The sequence below is a fragment of the Astatotilapia calliptera genome, chromosome 18, assembly GCF_900246225.1.
Source record: "Astatotilapia calliptera chromosome 18, fAstCal1.2, whole genome shotgun sequence".
Classification (NCBI taxonomy): domain Eukaryota; kingdom Metazoa; phylum Chordata; class Actinopteri; order Cichliformes; family Cichlidae; genus Astatotilapia; species Astatotilapia calliptera.
The window spans coordinates 31,870,665-31,892,829 of record NC_039319.1 but is presented as its reverse complement, the minus strand read 5'-3'; the positions used below and the strand labels follow the sequence as shown (position 1 = coordinate 31,892,829).

Below are 22,165 nucleotides of genomic sequence, written 5' to 3'. Positions count from 1 at the left end.
TAATTCCTCACTGTAATCTTTTTTTTCTTCTTGTTTTTGTAATAGGAAATTAAAAAATCAAAGTGACAGGAATATAATGCAAACAGTTCATTTCAGCCACGATTTAAACAGAATTACATGAGAATGTAACAAACTTCCAGATGAGTTAAACCAGAGCTAACAAAAAACACATAAAGGCCAACCTCTATATTGTAACAATATTTCACACTGCACATAATGACAAATGGTAAAGTAAATGGACTGGTTCTTATAAAGAGCTTTTACTCTACCTGAGCACTGAAAACACAACATGCCTCATTGACCCATTCATACAAGCACGTTTTTAGGCTTAAGTGCTTTCAAGCTAACATTCACACTTGGAGGGATGCATCAGAGGAGTCAGGGACTGAACCACTGAATAGTAAATGATCTGCTCTACCTCCTGAGCTACAGCCACCCCATATGTTTACACAGTGTCCATCTCTAACTACAAAAATCAGTATCTTACAGCAAATACAGCAGAACACTGTCCAGTGATGCTCACTGGAAATTTATTTTTCTGAAACAGGTTTAATGTTTGTTTGTCATGACAAATTCATCATTAACAGGAAAACAATTAAAGTTCAGCTTTTGTCAGTTAAAAGCAGAGAAAATCCTGAAATTATTAGTCAAAGCAGAAGCATGTTTAGTCCACTTAGGGCAGGCTAAACTAAAACACAAACCTGGATTTTTAACTGTTAGATTTAGCTTTCCATAGGCTCATCTCAGTATTAGCAACCTGGTGTTTTCTTCAGATTAAAAATTTTATCTTAAAAATAACTATTTATTTAGTATACCTGCAGTTCTTTCAAGACTTTCTCCTCTTCCTCTTCCTCCTCCCCCTCTTGTCTTTGTGCTGACACTGCAGCAGGGGCAGAGGTGGATATAGCCAGATGTGCAGCAGTGCACATCTGGGATTTGTGTTTGACCTCTGGTGGCTGTCGTGGAGGTTTGAGCTGAGGAACTAGAGGTAGCTCTTTTCCTTTATCATCTTCATCCTGTGCAGACTGCTTGTGAAACACAGAACAGAATGAATTTAGGTGTCTTCTGTCACTGAGAAAGCTCATTGTCTAAAACCATTGGAGTCACTTCATCTTTTTTAAACAAGAATGCGCTGTTGGCTGTTGTGAAAGGATGTGTAACATTAATTAAACTACAATTTGAAGTCATAGGTTTAACATTTTGTCACCCTGACCAGTTCGCCAAAGGGCTAACACAGACACTAGTAATAAACTACTACTAATAAAAAACATACAACTGTCGCTCTAACTTCAGGGTTTGTTGTACTAAAATTAATCTGTGGTTTGATATATTTACTCAGTTACTCTTTTGAACATAGTGCAGTGTTTCAATGTTAAGTGTGAAGAACTAAAAAGAAAGTGCTTATTTGTTGCTTAGATTGTCTGTTTGGGAGACAGACTGTTGGAGTCAAATTGTTAAATGTTGTCAGTGTGTTACTTAAATTTGTAAGTCTTGGTTCAAACTGTATGATCAAAGACATTTCTTTGTTTCTGACTCCCTCCCCAGCCAGTCTGTTGGTGGGGGAGGCTGCAGTGTTTTATTATAGGGCATCCTATGTGAAGATTTTTTCTTGTTTAGTAAACTTCCTGCTTTTATGACCCTTTTGTGGGCAGGAGGTCACACAAACGCACCTCCAAACACAAACACACACTCACGTGCACCTACACATACACACACACACACATTCTCGCGCATACACACACACACACACACACACACACACACACGTGCTTACACGTGCACACACACACACACACACACACACACACACACACACACACACACACACACACACACACGTGCTTACACGTGCACACACATACACACATAGTATCTTATCCTTTAGAACCATAGGGGGGGTTTACAATGGGTGGTGCTTGTGTGTACTGTAACTGTTTTCAGTTAAAGGCTGCAAGGAAGGCTGCTTTATTTGATGCTGGCTAGGAGGCGGGTGAGGAGCGTTCAGCTCCAAGAGCCTGGTTCCGACCAGCCTCCCTTGCTAGCAAGTAAAACCGGTTAAAGCTGTTCGTCTTGCTTCCTTGCTTTGTTAACGGAAATAAGTTTCTAAACCAGCGGGGCCTGTGGAAGCGCAGACCCAAGACAGACACGCTCTCTGCTTTTAAGACTAGGCTTAAGGCTTTCCTTTTTCACAAAGCTTATAGTTCAGGCTGGATCAGGTGACCCTGAATCCTCCCTTAGTTATGCTACAATAGACTTAGGCTGCTGTGGGCTTTCCATGATGCACTGAGCATTTCTCCTTCTCTCACTCACACTGCATTTAATTATGAGTTATTATTAATCTCTGGCTCTCTTCCAGGGCACGTTTTATGACTTGTCTCCTTTCTCTCACCCCAACCAGTTGCGGCAGCTAGTTGCCCTTCCCTGAGCCTGGTTTCTTCCTGTTAAACTGGAGTTTTTCCTTCCTTGTTGGGGTTACATGCGTTTTCTTTGTGTTACCTTAGTCTTTACCTTACATTATAAACCACCCTGAGGCAACTGAATTGAATCGAACTCTTTTTTATGGGGAATTTTGACTATTCTTTCAGAATTGCAGGTCAGACACTGACGTTGGATGAGAAGTCTCCGCTCTAATTCATCCCAAAGGTGTTCTATCGGGTTGAGGTCAGGATTCTGTGAGGCCACACATCAAACTTCTGCAGCCATGGCTTAATGGATGTTGCTTTGTGCACTGGTGTGCAGTCATGTTTGAACGGGAAGATGTTCCCACAAGTTTGGAGGATGAAAATGTCTTGGTATGCTGAAGCATTAAGACTTCCTGTCACGCGAACTAAGGGATTTAGCCCAGCACCTGAAAAACAACCCTTCACTAAACTTTACACTGTTCTCCTGGAAACCACCAAACCCAGGCTCCTCCATCAGATTGCCAGATGGAGAAGCATGATTTGTCACTCCAGAGAACACGTCTGCTCAAGAGTACAGTGGTGGCGGGGGTTGACGTAGGAGCAGCGACATGTAAAGACGCGTGGCTGAGTTGCTCTGTGGGGATACGCTATTTTTTCATATAAATACTGTGACATTGGGCACTAACGCGTTATCGGTCATCAGCTGAGTTACCACTGCAAATGTGCGCATCGCCCAAGGGAACTTTACAACAATGTCAGGGTCCAAAAACACCAGAAAGACTGATGGAGCCAAGGCAATTGATAGCAATGCTACATCCCCGGACACGGCCGCGCTAATGGCTGCCATGGCTAACTCGGAGAAGAATGTAGTCGCCAAAATTTCTACGCTGGAAGCAAAAGTCGAGACCAAGTGCCAAGCTCTCAATGAGCTGATCGATTCGCTTTGCAGCAATGTTTCTGACCAAATAGATGAAGTGCGGACTGAACTTTGTGCTAAGATTGATGCTCTAGCAACTACCTGCACTGACCACCATAGCTGGCTAACTAGCCTGGAAGAAGATGCAAACACGTATTCGGACCGGGCTGTGGACTTGGAGAAGCAAGTTCACGATCTGAAAGAAATTGTGTCAGCTCTTTCGGACAACACCAAAGACCTTGAGGGGAGACAGCGCAGATGCAACATTCGAATATTTGGCGTGAGAGAGCACTTTGAGACTGGGACGCACCCTGTCAACTCTGTGGCCCAGCTACTAAAGGAGGTTTTGGCCCTGGATACCGCTCCGACACTGGATCGGGCACATCGCAGCCTCCAGCCCATCCCTGCGAGAGACCAGAGACCCAGGCCACTTGTTGTCAAATTTCATTACGTTCAAGAAAAGGAGGAGGTAAACAGTCCCCTGACGCATGATGGAGTCAAAATCCTAATTTTCCCGGACCTGCCATCTGCAGTCGCGAAGAGACGGGGGGCCTTTAAAGAAGTTAAAGATCTACTGCGCGGATGTCGGGGTGTGAGATTCCGGATGCTATACCCAGCGAAGCTGAGGATTTCTTCCCCTCTTGGTGAGGAAATATTCACCAATCCAACGGCTGCTAAAGACTACGTCAGGAATCGCATCTTGGCTGTGTGTGGGAATCAAGACACGGGCTGAGTGGACTGTGCGACCTCAGTTGCTTTTTGACTCTCTATTGTTCACTGACTCAGACTGCACTTTAGAGAGGTTTGAACTTTTGCTTCTTTCATAATTTAATAGGTCTGCAAATAATTGTTTATCACTGAGTGAAGTAATCGACCAAGAGAAGTCACGTGTGCCTTTCCAATCTGCCAGATGTCTAACAACTGGGTCATAGTTGGCGTTCCCTGCTAGGGGCAACTTTTGTATTTGGGGAGTGAAGAGACATGTTGGATATAAGCTCTTTTTGTTTTTGTTTTTGTCTGTCCCGTTTGGATCTTTTGCCATCAGAATTATTGTCTAAAGGCAAAGAAAGATGCCCAACTGCTTTACTGTACCAAATGGACCATCCCAGCCTTCCGTATTGGTCTATTTGATTCACCTTTGCTTTTATTGTTTATTTCATTTTCATTTGCTGAGCACGGGACAGACTTGACTGGGGAGAAGAAAAGGGAGAAAGAAGGAGGGAAAGAAAAAGAGCGGGGGATATAAGCTCTTTTGGGGGGCAGGGCGTAGTTTGCTCCCGATTTGTGGGAGTTGCGTTTATAGTTACTCTGGGTTTTTACTTTTGCTCTTTTGTTTTTTTTAATTTTTTTAATTTCTTTTTTTCTTGTTGGCTGCAGTTTTGTGCGTATACTTACCCCAAATTATTGTTCAGCTTGCCTGTCATGATTGTCTTGAAAGTGTGAATATAGCCAACTGTGTAACCAAAAGTGCTGCAACTACACCTGATTCTACTAAATTTATTACATGGAATGTGAAAGGCCTAAATAATTTTAGAAAATGCAAAAGGATATTCACTCATGTGTCAACTTTCAAACCGGACATTGTCTTTCTACAGGAGACACATCTGTGTTCCATGCAAAGCAAGAGGCTGACACAAAGTTGGGTTTCCCAGGTCTACCATTCTGGATTTAAATCGCGGGGGTTGCCATTCTTGTTAGGAAAAATTTTCCCTTCATCACCTCAAATGTAAAATGTGATGTGAATGGTCGCTTTCTGATAGTTACTTGTAAGCTCCACAACACTCCAGTTATCTTGGTAAATACTTATGCACCAACTTGGGACAATCCACAATTTTTTATAAGACTAATTGGCCTGCTGCCAGACTTCAATACGCATCACCTGATTATGGGCGGGGATCTGAATCTGGTATTCGATCCCAACCTTGACAGGTCTAAGCCGCGTCAGTCTACTGGGACCTCCAGATCAGTGTCCGTTCTGAACACATTTCTTCAAAACTATGGCATTTCAGATCCACTGCGTATCACTGAGCCCTTAGCAAAATACGATTCCTTCTTCTCCCCCGTGCATCATTCGTATTCCAGGATTGATTATTTCCTTCTGGATATTTTATTATTATCCCAAGGGTCACTATGTGTAAATATCATGTAATTGTAATTTCTGATCATGCTCCAGTGCAGGTTGATATCGCATATCCAAACGTGTGCGCAAGGCAGCGGTTCTGGAAATTTGACTCAGCATTAATGTCAGATGAGGAGTTTTGCAAGTTCATTGAACACCACATCGAGCTTTTTCTAGAAACAAATAACACTCCAGATGTTTCAAAATCTATAATTTGGGAGTCGCTAAAAGCATATCTGCGGGGCCAAATTATTTCTTTTTCGTCTTATAAGAATAAAAAGCAAAACAAACGGCTCTGAGAGCTGACAGAGCTCATAGCTAACATTGACACACAATATGCTACCTGTCCAACCGCTGATTTATATAAGCAGAAGGTACTGCTGCAGTCTGAATTTGACACCCTCTCAATTAAAGAAACTGAGAAGCTCCTACTTAGATCAAGACATCATAAATACGAGCATGGTGAAAAAGCAGGTAGATATCTTTCGCATCAGCTTCGTCAATCCGCCGCAGCTCAGTCTATACCCGACATACAGTTAGACTCCGGTCAGGTGGTAACACACCCTGACGGAATTAATGCTGCTTTCAAGTTATTTTATCAGGATCTCTATACTTCCCGCACTGATTATTCAGAGGCTGACTTGGATTCCTTTTTGAGGAACATAGATACTCCCACTATTAACCCAGACCAACGTGAGCTACTAGAAAGACCTATTACCTCTGCGGAAATATTGCAGGCAGTTAATTCCTTGTAAAATGGCAAGGCACCGGGCCCAGACGGCTTCTCGTGTGATTTCTATAAATGCTTTGCTGGCAAGTTAGTTTCTTTACTGTCTGAGGTTTTTTCAGAAATTCAGGCAACAAGCATGTTGCCTCAAACTCTGTCCCAAGCCACTGTCTCTTTAATACTCAAAAAAGACAAGGACCCTCAAAAATGTGGATCCTATCGCCCCATTAGTCTACTGAATGTGGATTATAAGATCCTCACAAAAGCTCTTGCACTTCGTATTGAGAAGGTAGTACCTTCTATTATACATGAGGACCAAACAGGCTTTATAGTGAACCACCAGTCATATTTCAATATCAGATGGCTGTTAAATATCCTATATTCTGACCATTCAGTTGATCACCCCGAGATAATAGTCTCACTGGATGCCGAGAAGGCTTTTGACTGCGTGGATTGGCAATATCCGTTCTCCGTTTTGAAAAAAATTTGGCTTCGGTTCTAATTTTATTTCATGGATCAGGACTCTGTACTCAGCGCCCCTGTCTTCAGTCTGCACCAATAAGACCATTTCAGAATACTTTTCCGTACATAGAGGTACCCGACAGGGATGCCCCTTAAGCCCCCTGCTATTCAATCTGGCAATAGAGCCGCTGGCAGCAGCATTGAGAACGGACCCCAGAATAAGGGGGATCACTATTCATAAGTGCTCCTTGTATGCAGACGATCTCCTTCTGTATATTACAGATCCGGAGGCATCAATTCCTTCAGTTCTGGACCTCATTGGATCCTTTGGCCGCCTGTCTGGTTACAGTTTGAACCTGGCTAAAAGCACAATGTTCCCTATTAACAGTCTGGCAATGGAGGCTGACTACTCAGCCTTTCAGTTTAGACTGGAACACTCCTCATTCACCTATTTGGGTATTCAAATCACAGACACTTATCAGGATTTTTTTAAATAAAATTTTACCCCTTTATTAGAGAAAACAAAATTGGTTTTGGCACGCTGGTCAGCATTACCCATCTCTCTTGCTGGGCGGGTCAACACAATTAAATGGTAGTCTCGATTCATGTACCTCTTCCAGATGATACCCCTTTTTCTTCCTAAAACCTTTTTCACCCAGTTAGACGGACTCATATCATCTTTTATTTGGGACAAAAAAGTTCCAAGAAAATCCCTGTTACAGTGTTCTAAGTCGGAAGGCAGCCTGGCCCTACCAAACTTTATGTATTATTGTTGGGCTGCCAATATTGTGAAACTATCCACCTGGATGCGGGCTTTTAGGGAGGGCAGAGGGCCGCCTTGGTCCACTATGGAGCTAGACGGTAATCTCACCATATCCCCTGTTGCAATACTGTGTTCAGGTCTACCAGTCAGTCGCAATGTTAATTTTAAAAATCCTGTGGTTAAGAACTCTCTCAATGTCTGGTTTCAGGGTCGACGACATTTCGGGCTGAGGCGGTCACTTGTCTGCTCCCCTATTGCATCAAATCATCTTTTTTTACCAGCTCAGAGCGATGCAGGGTTCAAGGTTTGGTACAGCAGAGGAATTATCTGCTTCTCTGATCTGTTTGTTAAAGGGTCATTTTTATCCTTTGAAACATTATCTAAAGATTTTGGAGTGCTTTACCTTGTAAAGCACTTTGTGACATATGTCTGTGAAAGGTGCTATATAAATAAACTTTACTTACTTACTTACTAATTCCAAAGACTCACTTCTTTAGATACTTACAAGCGTGTAGCTTTGTAGTTAAACACTTCACTTCTTATCCAAGTCTACCTAATGACTGTCCACTTGAGGATTGTCTGCAATTTCAATCTATTGCTAGAGGCCACATCTCTAAAATATATAGCACACTGCAGCATATAAAGGCAGACTGTGTCCACAGCCAGAAACACCTGGGAGCTGGACTTAAACCTCCAGATCCCAGACGACCTATGGGACCTTAGTGTGAGCAGGATGCATGAATCCTCAATCTGTATACGGCATTGTATAATACAGTTTAAAATTCTTCACCGGGCATACCTAACCAAAGCTAAACTAGCCAAAATATACAATACCTCTGATGATAGATGTCCGAGGTGCAAGCAATCACCCACCACTATGAGCCATATGTTCTGGACCTGCTCTGATTTGAACCGGTTCTGGGAATTCGTTTGTAAGGTTATTTTATATGTGTGTGGGAAAACAATTGATCCCAATCCGATGACAGCAGTCTTTGGTGTACTCCCAAACCACCACGGGATAACTTCTTATCAAATGAATGCAGTGGCTTTCTCATCTGTCCTGGCACGCAGGCTAATTCTTCTTAAATTGAAGGATTCAGGTCCGCCAGTGTTTGTTCAGTGGGTGAGAGAGGTGATGAGGTGCTTGCAGATAGAGCATCTGAGATACAGTTTGAGAGGGTCTCAAAGTAAATACTACAAAACCTGGTCATCCTTTGTTGAATATGTGGAGAAGTCGTCATTTACTGAAGTATGATGTATTACTGCTTTTATGTGTGTTTGGGTTTTTTTCTCTTTCTTTCTTTAAACCCACCTACTATCTGTAGCAAGCCAAAAAGAACTGCGCACAATGCAGCCCCCCTTTTATTTATGTATTTATTCTATTCTATTTTTGTTTGTTTTGTTCTTTGGTGGGTTTTGTGGGGGGGGGGGGGGGGGGGGGTGTTGTTGTTGTTGTTGTTTTTTTGCCTTGTTCACATGGTAGTTTTTATTTGTTTGTGCCCATAGATTATACGTTTTCCTGCATCCAACTGGTTTGCACTGTGTGGCGCAACCGGTTTCACAATGGCTGTGTTTGTAATCACAATTTGAGTTGTATTTTTCTGTACTTTTGTCATATTGGAAGATCATAAATAAAGTTGTCAAAAAAAAAAAAAGAGTACTGCATCCAACACTTTACATTGTACTTGTGATATAAAGCTTCAGAAATGTTTGTAGTGCTTTTGCACAAGTCTGCTTGGTGCTTGATTCTAAATACCTGTGAACACCTGAATTTAATGTGGATGAGTGAATCCCTCCAACAAAATAGTGTTCAGGTTGTTTTCATTCTTTTCTCCTAGCTTGTTCTTTATTGTGACTCTTCTTTATATAATGTAAAACATTTCAAAAACAAAAGATAGTATTTTAAGAAAGTATTTTTGTGGGAAAATGTATAATGTACTTCCACTTGGCAATAGTTAGCGTGTAAAGTTATTCATGTCAGGAGGGTGACGGGCCAGACTGGAAGTGTCCATGGTACACCTGTCTTAGCTGAAGGCACAACAAACCTGGGCTCCAACAGGCTCTTTCCTAGTTACAAAGACCACCTCTCCTGACCTTCCTGTTGTGAGACCTGAAGTGACAGCATGGATTCTGAGAAGACAATAAAACAAATACAAATATTAGGTGAATTGTGATTTTAACCAGTAGAAAGTCCTTCCTGATGCTCAGTGATCAACTGACCTCCGTGGAGGAGGAGGAGGAGGGCTCTTGCCTGCCCTGTCTGGACTGTGCTTCATCTCCTTGTCTAAGCTGGAGCGGCGTGGTTTTTCCACCTGTGGCCGGCTGCTGCACTTGGCACCAGGAGAAGCTGATGAGGTAGCTGAAAGACCAACCGATGACTGAAGGTCCACAGCGGCTGCAGGAAGCTGTGACACTGCTGCTGGAGCTAAACACATCACAATGCTGTCATTTAATAAACTGTCTTTCATATAAATGACAAAGAAAGTAGATTAATGTCTGCCTATTTTGAAATGTTTAATCAGCCTGGTTTCATCATGATGCCATTCAAGATGATCTTGAAACTGCTTTGAGAAGCTACTCTGCTCACTTAAAGGAACAATGAATGAAATTAACAACATGTGCACTAGAGGGACAACTGTGAGACAACTCCCAAAACAGGAAAGGTTTTATAAGATAAGATAAGATAACCTTTATTAGTCCCACACGTGGGAAATTTGTTTTGTCACAGCAGGAAGTGGACAGTGCAAAAGTTATGAGGCAAAAATTAGAATACAATAAGAATAAATACAGTACACAACTGTACAGAATAGAATAAAATAAAATACTATATACAGTAGAATAAAATAAAATAAATATACAATAAGATAAAAATAGAATACAAATACAAATACTATATACAACTGAGTAAAAATACAACGATGACAGAAAGGATTATTGCACTTAGTATTATAGGTGGAAGCCACTGACATTTTTCCTCTCCTCATCTTTTCTGACTGTTGTTTCAGTAGTTTTGCATTTGGCTAGAGTCAGTGTGCCTACTGGTGCCACAAGGTGATACTTGGACCCTACAGAAGTCACAAAGGTAGTCCAACTCCTCCAGGAGTGTCTTTCAGCAGAGTCTCAAGAGCATGGAGGGGATTCCATGAGACAGGCAGTTACCCTATGAGAGAAGGAGGGGTCCGTCGAAAATCCTTAACCCATCAGCAAGGTCAGCAAGGAATAGCGTGAGTGCTGACAAAGTTACAAAATGACCTCCATCAGGCCACTGGTGTGAATGTCTCTGATCAAACAATCAGAAACAGACCTCATGAAGGTGGCCTGAGGACCCGACATTCGCTACTGTGCTTATTGCCCAGCGCTGTGGAGCCCGACTGACATTTTAAAAAGAATAATAACTGGCAGCTGCACCACAGCTGCTTTTCACAGACGAGCAGGTTCACCCTGAGCACATGTGACAGATGCAAAAGGGTCACAGGTCAAGGTCAAGGTTCTTTAGCAAAGAAGAATGTTATGCTGCCTGTAACATCGCTCAACATGACCAGTTTTTTGGTGGGTCAGTGGCAGTCTGGGGAGACCATGTGCTGGTGCTGGGGTTTCTGGGTTCCTCATGGTGCCCAACAATGCCCAGCTTCATGTAAGAGTATGGTGGCAGTTCCTGAGTTTGAAGGAATTGATTGACCTGCCTCTGTGCCTGCCTGTGTTAAATCCTGTACAACATCTGTCTTCTCATTTGGAGCACCAATGTTGTCAATCATGTATATAAGCATGTGGGGACCATAATAACTATTGAGTACCATCTTGAGTTGCTGTAACTACTGTGCCAAATCATTTTTTGACTGTGATTTTCGAGGTGTCTTTGAATTCAGTCCTCTTTATATTGATTATTTTAATTTCCATCAAACACTGCAGCATCCTTTTGTTTCTAACACATTATATATCCATATCAGTATCTTTTTGAGCAGTGTAAATGACCTTGATAAGAATGAAAAGAGCTGTATTAACGTACTACAAGGAGGTGATATCTAAGGTGATATCTTTCTTCAAACTGGAGTCATACCTGTGTTTGGGGGTTTTAAATCAGTGGAGTCCCCTTGATCACTTTGTTTGGAAGGTGTGTCTTGCTGGGTGGCAAACACGAGTGCCTGATCCTCCCCTGAGATTTTAGCACAAACACAAAGTATCAGTATTAGCTGGTCACAACCACACTACCACTTTACCATTACTTTAGTGGTAATACTGTGAAAGTTATTATAGTTCACCATTAGAGACTGATTATTGAAGCCATAATGTTTCATATTGTTTTGGGCAGCCAGACACGAGTCCCATGGTCAAATACAAAAATATTTGAAGTGAAAAGTTAAGAACTGTTGAATTTAAACACAACAACAAAGGGTTTCATGCATGCCTTAACATAATTATGACACTATACAGTGCTGATTGGCAAAAAAACCCAAAACAGTTTTCTTCAAATTTGAAGGGTTATAATAATAGGCCAGCGGGGGAGCTGGCTCTAGCCCCTCCCTCACAGACACACACTATCTTGGTTGGCTGCTGCCTCTAAACATATTGTGCGTTGTCAGTCTTGTGTGCCGGTCAGTAACATTCAATATTTATTATTTACTGTGTTGTTCTCTTTTTGCTTGTTGTTTGTTTTTCAGCAGGCGATCAAACAGATTTTTAGTGTCGTTTCTCTCTGGCTCTCGTCTCCTGTCTTTTTCTTTCCCTCTCTTTCTGTTGAGTCTCTTTCCAACTTTTCTTCTCTTTGTCTTTCTCTTTCCCGTCTCCCAGTAATGTCCATTCTGATTGTAATAACTTAAAAGTAAAAAAATAAATACATCAATAATATAGAGTGAATAAACTATGATAATCAAGTGGACCAGTATAGGAAAAGCTGTATTGATCCACTTGGGAAAATAAATCTGTTGGGCATTTTTTGTGCCTATAGACAATAATTCTGATTGTTAGAGTGCTGGACAGGACCGCAACCCCCCCCCCCCCCAAAAAAGAAAAACAAAACAAAGAACAAACTGCATGAGAAGCATTGAGGGACTCTACCTTGCAGTGTCAGGTTCAGAGGTGTGTTCTGTTCTGATTTCGATGCAAGTCGAGCTGTATGTTGTGAGGCAGAATTGTTCACTCTGAATTCTGACACATCCAAACTAGGGATAGACTCCATTACGCTGGCCTGGACCTCTTGTAGGACCTGGTTAAAGCCGATACTGGTGCTGGGAGGTTGAGTGTGGCTAGAATTGAAGGTGGCCGGTTGTTTCACTCGGCTGGGACTGGACTGACCCATACACCTGGCTTTTCCACTGAGGCCGCCCCCTTGAGTTTTTTTCTCTGTTGTCTGTGGAGAATAGTGAAAGTTTGTTTCAAACTAGGCACAAAACTGAATGAGAGCTTTTTTAAAATACCACAAGAATGCAGTTTAGACAGACAATCGTGGTCTGAACCAGACTGACAACAATTACTCTAAAACAGATTGGAAACGATTTCTAAATACGACCTAAATATCCCCCAACCCCAGAAAAAAAGCCAGTGCTTGTGATATCATGACAGTAGGGATAACACAGCCCGGGATGAGGCGAGGCAGGTCAGGTGGGTTGGAACTCTACATTATCCCTGACATGTGTAGAAACCTCTAAAACTTTGAACATGCTGATGGCAACAGATATATGCAATTTTTTCCAGGATATATTTATTGAGCAATTCACATGTTTGTATGACAGTGGAATTTAGAGCATCAGATAGTTGCTCTACTTTTGTACATTAACATCACATAGCATAACAAAATGTAGCAAAACGTAACATAACATGGTACAATACCCTCCCACACACCCACAACCCCGGTCCCAGCTGTCCAGCTAGCTTGTCCTAATGAGAAGCCAAAAATCAGATTGCTGATTGTGCAAAGGCCTGTTTCCAAAGTCTAAATGTATTGTCTAGAATAGACAGTTTAAAACATGGATTCCCTACAATGGGTGCAATGGGGGATAGAGACTTCAAATTAAAGTGTAGTTTAATCTGCTTAAGAATACGTCATATATAGACTTATCAATGGGCAGGGGAGACAGCAGTATAGCTTCTATACAGTAAGGCTGACAAGCTTCCAGCTCCAGTTGCAACCATGTGAGGGGGTTGCCGTTGTCAACTAACCAGTACGTCATGAATTTTATATGCGAAGCCCAGTAATAAAACAGGAGATTCGGAAGCGCTAACCCTCCCTGCTTTTTAGACTTGCAAAGATGTTTCCCAGCAATTCTGTGTGTTTTATTGCCCCATTAAAAAGGTAAGATGAGTGAATTTAGGTTTTTAAAAAATGTTTTAGGAAGGAACACAGGGAGATTGGGAAATAAGTGCAACCACTTGGGCAAAACTATCATCTTTATAGCATTAACTCTGCCAATGAGTGATATAGGAAGCGTATTCCAGAACTGTATACTTGACTGAAGCTCAGATATTAAGGGAGAGAAGTTAGATTTTAATAGAGAGGGATTGCTTTTTGTAACCTGAATACCCAGATAAGTGAGCTTTGCATAAGCTATACTGAATGGGAGGTTTTGCAGCCATGAGGGGTTGCTCACATGTATCGGCATTAGTTCACTTTTATTCAGATTTATCCTGTATCCAAAGACCCAAAGAACTTAATTTTGTCTAATATGGCAGGAATAGTCTTTCCTGGTTGGGTGATATATAAAAATATATAATAACACATCATCTGCATAGAGTGAGATTTTATTAGTAGTTGTATCAGTATTACAACCAAAAATAGTTGGATCTTTGCGTATGCTTTCAGCAAAGGGCTCTATTGCCAAGGCAAATATCAGTGGGGAGAGGGCATCCCTGCTTTGTCCCTCTGCATAAGCCAAAGGATGGTGATAGAATCTGGCTGGTAAGAACGCGAGCATGAGGACTGACATAAAGCAACTCCACCATCGACATACATTTCTTACTCAATTTAAATCTTTCTAATATTTTGAACAAATAGGGCCATTCGATCTGGTCTAATGCCTTCTCAGCGTCGACTGCCAAAACTGCCAACTCTTCTTTAGGTCTGGCAGTGGAGTAAGTAATGTTAAATATTAGCCTGAGATTAAAAGATGAATTTCTCTGGGGTATAAATCCAGTTTGATCTGGGTGTACTAAAGGGGGCTTAATCTATTGGCAAGTACTTTAGAGAATACTTTCCCATCCAGGTTTAGCAAGTAGATGGGACGATAAGAACCAGCATTCCTACCTATTTTACAAATAACAGTTATAATTGCCTCTGTAACGGTGGGAGGGAAGACTTTATCTACTAGAGTTTGAGCAAATGTTTTATGCAGGTATGGGCACAAAATCTCACTAAATTCAAAGCTCAAAGTATATCTGCTTGGTGTACAAAAAGATTTTACTGATTTTTGCTGAGAGTAGATTATTATATTCATATTTTAAAGACAGTATTCTCTTATGTAGCAGGATGGATGGCGTTTAGGCTTTCTCTTTATCCAAATCTTTAATTTGTTTGTCCAAGTCCAGGAGCTTAGCCCGGTTTCTCTTCCTTCTGGCTGATTCAAAAGAGATAATAGCATCGCTTAAATAGGCTCCCAAAGTGTAGCAGGCTTAGTTTCTGAGTTGCCATTTCCATCAATACGGAGAGATCTGTGTTTCTAAATATTCATGAAAATCCTTCTCGCGTAACAATAGAGGGTTAAGCCTCCATATTTGCTGCGGTCTAGTTGCATTTTAGATGTTTTAGGTTAATGTGACAGGGGAGTGATCTGAGATGACATGATACAGTGGCTTGCAAAAATATTCGGCCCCCTTGAACTTTCCCACATTTTGTCACATTACAGCCACAAACATGAATCTATTTTATTGGAATTCCACAAAGACCAACACAAAGTGGTGCACACGTGAGAAGTGGAACGAAAATCATACATGATTCCAAACATTTTCCCAAATAAATAACTGCAAAGTGGGGTGTGCGTAATTATTCAGCCCCCTGAGTCAATACTATGTAGAACCAGCTTTTGCTGCAGTTCCAGCTGCCAGTCTTTTAGGGTCTGTCTCTACCAGCTTTGCACATCTACAGACTGAAATCTTTGCCCATTCTTCTTTGAAACAGCTCCAGCTCAGTCAGATTAGATGGACAGCGTTTGTGATAGAGATGGACCGATCCGATATTAAGTATCGGTATGATACTGACGTAAATTACTGAATCGGATATCGGAGAGAAATAAAAAATGTAATCCGATCCATTAAATATCAAAAAAGCACCTCAGAAAACTTGCGACATGGCCTAACTCGGCTCATAACCGTAGCACGTCGGAGCAGTATGCGTCACGTGATAGAACGGCTGTGGCGTGCGAGACCTGTCGGCGGTCTGGTTGAGCATTTGTAGCCTCACTACCATTTCATCTCCGACAAAGTGATCCCAGAGAGAAGTAAAACAAGTGTGTAAGTTCATCTCTGAATGTTTGTAAAGCATTCCCACGTTACGTTTAACAACCGATATATGGAGCGACTGCCTCTTTCTCTCCCTCTCCTGCTGCTACTTCAATCATGAAACTGATAAATGATCAGCTGATCGGCTTTTCTCTCTTCTTTGTTTTTGTCTCACTTTGCACCAGAAAGAGGAAACCAGCGGCTGAACAACAGCAGCACGTTTAAGCTTGATAAGCTGTTGTTAGAATTTATTTAATGTTTCTTTCTACACCAGGATCTTTTTCTACGCAGCTGACGGCTGTAACTGTTGTTTTGATTTGGTGCTGTATAAATAAAATTGAATTGAATTGAGTATTGCTAACTTTATCTCATAATTAAAGAGTCTGTCCTCTTTTGTCTGTTTAATTGTATTCTTGAGCTCGGTTGTCTGTTTTCTTATGTTTTGTTCAGTTCTGTTGTTTTTATTTGTTGTTTTTATTTTTAATGGTGATGTTACTGTAAAAGATAAAGTTTAAAACTCAATAAAGACATGGAAGAAAAAAAAAGAAGGCAAATCCAATTAAATTCAATTCAACATTATTTATAAAGCACTTTGAAATAGCCAGCATAGGACCAAAGTGCTGTACAGTATGTAGTTAGGAATAATAGATAAAACACGCGTTGGACAGCTTGGGTTGTGTCATTCAGCCAGGGATCAGATTGAGTTTTAGGCTGCCTGGTTTTTAATGAAGCCACAGTGTCCAAAGCAGTCTGGCAGGTGGAATAAAACCATGAGCTCAGTTCCTCAGTCTGGCTGCATAAAAACTCCAGGATTTTACAGTTTGGATTAAAAACTGCTGAAAGCTGCTCAACAGTGGAGGAGTTAAAAACACAACAGCAGCAGCGCTGCTACAGGCAAGAGGAACTTCAAAAATAACAATACTATGGTCAGAAAACACAGCATCACAAATCTCTACGTTGAAAACAGAAAAAACGAGATAAAACAAGATCAAGTGTGTTTCCACGTTCATGTGTGTGACAGTTCACACATTCCACAAGATTAAAACAAAATCGCTGAGGTTTAAAAAGCCCTTTGCCATGGGCATATCAGGGCAACACGTGAATATTAAAATCCCCAACAAGAAGAACACAATCATATTTTGGCATGCTAAGAAGTCATTCACAAAGTCTTTATTGTATTCTGGAGGACAATTGTTAGGGCCAATGCATAGAAAAATATTTTTGGTACCATTTCAGTTATTATGTTACATGTTTGGTTTATATAAGACGTTATCAGAGAATATATGCCGCGTGTTTAATTTTTGTCTGGAAAGATAAAAATGATGGCGCATGTGTGGTAGCAGGTTAGAATGAGCCAGTACGGCAATGGAAATGTGCGCTGTAGCAGCAAAGAGCTTTTTGACTGTGACATCGTTTGTTTGTATGTACGAGTCAGAAGTAGAAGAATTATTTTTTCATCGCTTGGGACAGAAATTCGCCACTACAATGATAAACCACCGCGCACAACACTGTGTGAGAGCAGCCCTGCTCAAACAGCCAGTTCAAAGCTGCTGAATGGTGTGGATAACTGCTTACATTTAAAATGACCTTTAAAAATCATTGCAGCCCAACATCTGCGGTGAATTAAAATAGCAGCAATCGCAGGTTGTTCAGAGAAGATGCTACATTTAACAGTGCTCAGCCACGTCTCACACACGCACAGAAAATCCAGTCCTCGGGATATGAAGAGAGCCTTCAGAATAAAAGTTTTGTTTGCTAGGGACCTAGCATTTACCAGACCAGTCTTGACAGTAAGCGGTGGATCTGCGTTGTTAGCCATCCTAGAAGCCCGACACAGAGGCCACAGGTTCTGCAAATTCACTCCAAGCCAGCTGGGACAAGCAGAGCAGGGTTTTCGGGGCTGGAACGTCCCATCCAGACTGGCGACAGGTACCAGCCAGTCATCGACAGGTTCCAGTGAATGCAGAGAGATAGAGAAGCGAGGCACCGCTCCGTGTTTTTTGGATAAGGGCGTACAAGAGCACCTTAAAGAAACTTCCAGCTTCACCAGGCAGCCATTACAGCGCCCCCGGTGACGGGGCACTTACGCCGGAGAGGTAGAGCTGGGATATGGCACAGCTGAGTTGGGATCTCAAATTTTTATGTCCAGCTTGGTTCAACTTTGCCAGATCTTTGGCAGAAAGTCAAAAAGCATTCATGTGAGTGAAAACTGATGAAACCCACCTTTATATATTTTTAATTTCTTGATTTTATTAAATTTACAGAACTCAAGTAGCCTTGGGATCTGCCAACAATGATTCCTGCAACATTTTCAATCAATAACATGATAAATGATGCCAAAGTGACACAGATTGTTGACATTTACATTTCTGTAGCCTATTGTCCAGAGGTTTATCTATAAGTGAATGAGAGTTTAGTGTTGACCTCTAACCTGTGTGTCTTTGTGTCTTACCATGGTCCGCTCACTGTGGGTGTGTTCTGCTGGTGTTGGTGCCAGTTGGTCCAGTTCGTCAGACTCCTGAAGACCCGTTCTCCTCTGCAGGGCAGGACTGCCCTCTCTGCTGCGAGGATGCACCTTCACAACATGACAACATGTCTTACACACCACAGACAAAATAAGGTGCTCACATTTTGCTGCTTTACAGTTGTTACTGCCATACCGCTAGTTAATGTATTTTGTTTTGCACTATGCATATTTTATATGTCATCAGCAGAGATGGGCAGTAACGCATTACTTGTAACGCGTTACTGTAATCTGATTACTTTTTTCAGGTAACGAGTAAAGTAAGGGGTTACTATTGCAAAAACAGTAATTAGATTACCGTTACTTTCCCGTAGGAACGCTGCGTTACTGCGTCACTAAAACCATGATTTTTTGCGAGAATGTCTCATGACAGTAGGGTTGCCAACTCCCTGAAAAATAAATAAGGGACACCTCGTGGCCAGGGCCGGGCGACCCAGTTGTCTTCACCCTTCCCAGTGTGGTGAATTTTCTAGCTCTTTTTTTGTGTGTGAAATTATTTTTTTAACTATTTGACTTGAAGTTGATTTAAGTAGATGCATATTCTATTCTTTGTGATATGAACACATGTGAAACAAATGATCATTTAGCCATTTATTTTTAGCTCAAAATGACAACATTAACACATAAAACAGGTCTCCTTCTTAAACAGAAGCCTGTCATGCTTAACTTTTGAGAATATAAGTAAATCTTTCTTTAAAAGAACTCTGTCCTGCTTAACTTAAAATAATAGAAAACAATAGAAAGAAAAACATTCTTGTAACAGTGCACATTTAGTGCATTTAGTACAATTGGCTTCAGCTGAGGTATTATTTCAGCTTTTCTAATGCTAATCAGCTGCTCCTGTTTGTAAACCCACTTGCTCCCATGATTACGCATCTTAACTCATCATCATTATTCATCTATGTATTACTTTTATGTATTAGTCATCTATTTGTTGTAATCATCTATTCTTGCAGTTGTTTATTACACAAAATAAATTATATTATCACACTTCTGGCCACATAGCGCTGATATTCACTGCACATGCCCATATTAACTTTTTCCAGCCAGGTGTTTTCCTTTTCCCATTCTTCCCTTTCTCTGAGGGGAACAAACATTGCTGCTCTAACGCTGGGCTCACACTGTGCAGTTTTAGGCCCATTTTGAGCCGATTTTTGAGTGATCGGACCGATTTTGGCCTTCATCGTGCATCGTGTAGTATACGTGGGGTAACGAGAAGTGATTAACACCTCACGACCAGCTCCCGATCATCAATCGCTCGTGAGGGTCTCATCACAGCCGCTCACACTGCTCGCGCGCAAACACGTAAACGTTGGTGTAAAAGACGGCGCAGCACGGCTGTGCAGCGTGTGATCTGGACACAAGCGATGGAGGCACAACTTGTAGAACTTTGAAAAGCTCATCCGAGCCTTTTCGATGTGGCCTCACAAAATTATCACGACCACAACAACCGTGAAAATAGTTGGATTTACATGCTGCTCAATCACAGCTGCCTGATCATGTTTTTCATTAGCAATTTAGCAAAGTTGATGGTGGTGGTGTGTCTGTGTGAGTGAAAGACAGAGAGAGCGAGCGACAGATTTTCTGTTATAACCTTCATGTTATGGAGGCACAGTGTGAGCACTCAGGTCGCATCAGAGCATCGGGCGGTATAGTGTGAGACCTGCATCGTGACCTACCAACTGCGAGTCAATCGTGCAGTTTGAGCAGGAGCTGAATAACGTGACTGAAAAAAATTGCACAGTGTCTGCCCAGCTTTAGGTGTACTGTCGTCCGAGACTTGCACCGCAGTGTCGGCGTTTGTTTCCCTGTTGGCCATGCTTCTTGTTGTGGTCAACTGTTGTCTTCCGGTATTTTCTCCGTAAGCGACCTTTCCTCGACCAATGAGATGAGTGGTAATCTGAATTGTCATACTCGTAAGTGTGCTGTCAGCTCATTGGTCACAAAGCAGGAGAGGGGCTGGGAATTATGTTTTCAAACAAAGCGTTAATTCCATTAAAAGTTATAGACTACTTTTGATTCTCACTGTATTACGGGACAAAGTGCGTCCCTTATTAGCTCAATACGGGACGTGTACTTTTGTTTCTAAATACGGGACGATTCCGTATTTTAAGGGACGGTTGGCAACCCTACATGACAGTGACGTAAGCGAGTGCGACGTTCGTGACAACAGCTGTGTGCAGATCAACAATGGATCACATATCGATTGTGGGAGAGAGTATGAGCGTGCAGCGTTTAAAGCGTGGAAGTACTGACCTTACTTTGAGTTTGATTCCATAAAAAGTGACAAAAACATTAGTGTCCGTTGTGCGTGGGAAGAAAACTTCTTTTTACAGCAAAAAAAACCCCTAAACTTCCAAGCAAGCTCCGAGTAGCTACGACGTAACGGGAAACTCACAGAGAAACTCGCGGATTCTTCCACTGACCGCGGCACACCTGCACCAGGGTAAACCTCCGCCCACCCCACTCCTGCTTTACAGGTGAAAATAGAGCAACAGGACCGCTGAGTCTTTGACTTTATTTATTTTCTGCTGTGTTTTACTTGCATCTATTTGAAAGACTGAGTGTAAACACAAAAAAAAAATTATTTTATGTGCTGGAATGTGCAGAAAATAGGTTTAAATGTTAAACAAATTTCTTCCAGTCAGAGAATGTTGCATATAATTTAATTTTTGCTTGATGCATAAAGTTAAAAGATTAAAACTAATAAAACAAGTTTTAAAAAGAGACTTTTCCATTTGATTACATTTTGTATGATGGATTATGCAGAAAAAGTAGAATTGGGCTGTAGAATTGGGCACGATTTACAACCTCTTCAGGTTGTAAATCGTGTTTTTAAAAAGTAACTAAGTAACTAAGTAATTAATTACTTTTGAAAATAAGTAATCAGTAAAGTAACAGGATTACTTTTTTGGGGAAGTAATCGGTAATTAGTTACTGATTACTTTTTTCAAGTAACTTGACCAACACTGGTCATCAGGTCATTTATTTTGGAAATTCTCATGTAGGAACTATTGTACTGCATGTTGTTTCCGCTGGAGCACCTGAGTGACATGCACGCCCATGTTGAAGTATGAACATGGTAAGTTGAAGCAGGAGAGGGCAACTTAAGTCAGCGGAAGTTAAAGTGTTCTTAAAAGTATCTGTAAAGTGCTCATTTCTGCCTCTAAGCATGGGTCAGCCTGCGAGGTATGTTGTATATGTTATATAGATCATTTTATGTCTGTGTTTTACTCGTCTTACTATCTCATTGAATTTTATGTTGGTTTTTTTTCAACGGTGGCCTAGTTTGTGATCAAGGTGCTATAACAATATCAATCCCAAGATTATACAATTCATATGAAAGCCACCTTCATGCCATCAGTAAAAAGAACTCTTAAAGAGTTCTTTAATGACTTTAAGAAGAGATGAAAGTGATCAGTTATGCAGCCCAAGAACTATTATCCATATGGTACCTTAGCCACAGTGGGTGAGTGCCGTCCGGGGATGGGTTTCAGAGGGAGACCGGGGGAATGTTGGGAGGTCTGGACCACAGAAGGTGGTGTGCTCTTCGTTCCGTGGGCCACAATTAGAGACGGCAAGCCCACCAACCTGGTCTCAGCCTGGCTCCCAGAGAGAGAAGGAGTGAGCTGAGGCAGCCTGACTGAGGACCGAGGTTGGGGTTTTGGGGAGTTCTGAAGACTCTGGGTCTTTGCTGGTCCGTTGCCCAGTTCAACAGCTTCTACCGGCTCTAACTGGGCTGATCTGGGTGATGGGACCAACTCTGACACACACCTGGTGAAAACAGGAGCATTTTCAAGAGCGTTTTCTTGAGCAGTTTTAACT

At 41.6% G+C, this 22,165-nt stretch overlaps 1 protein-coding gene across 3 annotated transcripts in view; it reads right to left on the bottom strand.

Annotated features, from left to right (window-relative positions):
- LOC113010981 (sickle tail protein-like) overlaps positions 1–22,165 on the bottom strand; it is a 97,439-nt gene that overhangs the window by 6,996 nt on the left and 68,278 nt on the right. For 2 of the 3 annotated variants that reach the window (XM_026150319.1, XM_026150321.1), the window contains 7 exons: positions 21,796–22,114; positions 18,269–18,391; positions 12,445–12,736; positions 11,447–11,542; positions 9,610–9,814; positions 9,435–9,519; positions 816–1,028 (listed from right to left, as the gene is read on the bottom strand). In XM_026150319.1, coding sequence (XP_026006104.1) covers positions 816–1,028; positions 9,435–9,519; positions 9,610–9,814; positions 11,447–11,542; positions 12,445–12,736; positions 18,269–18,391; positions 21,796–22,114 — 1,333 coding nt within the window. The remainder of the gene's footprint in view (positions 1–815; positions 1,029–9,434; positions 9,520–9,609; positions 9,815–11,446; positions 11,543–12,444; positions 12,737–18,268; positions 18,392–21,795; positions 22,115–22,165) is intronic. The other variant, XM_026150320.1, reaches the window with a different exon arrangement.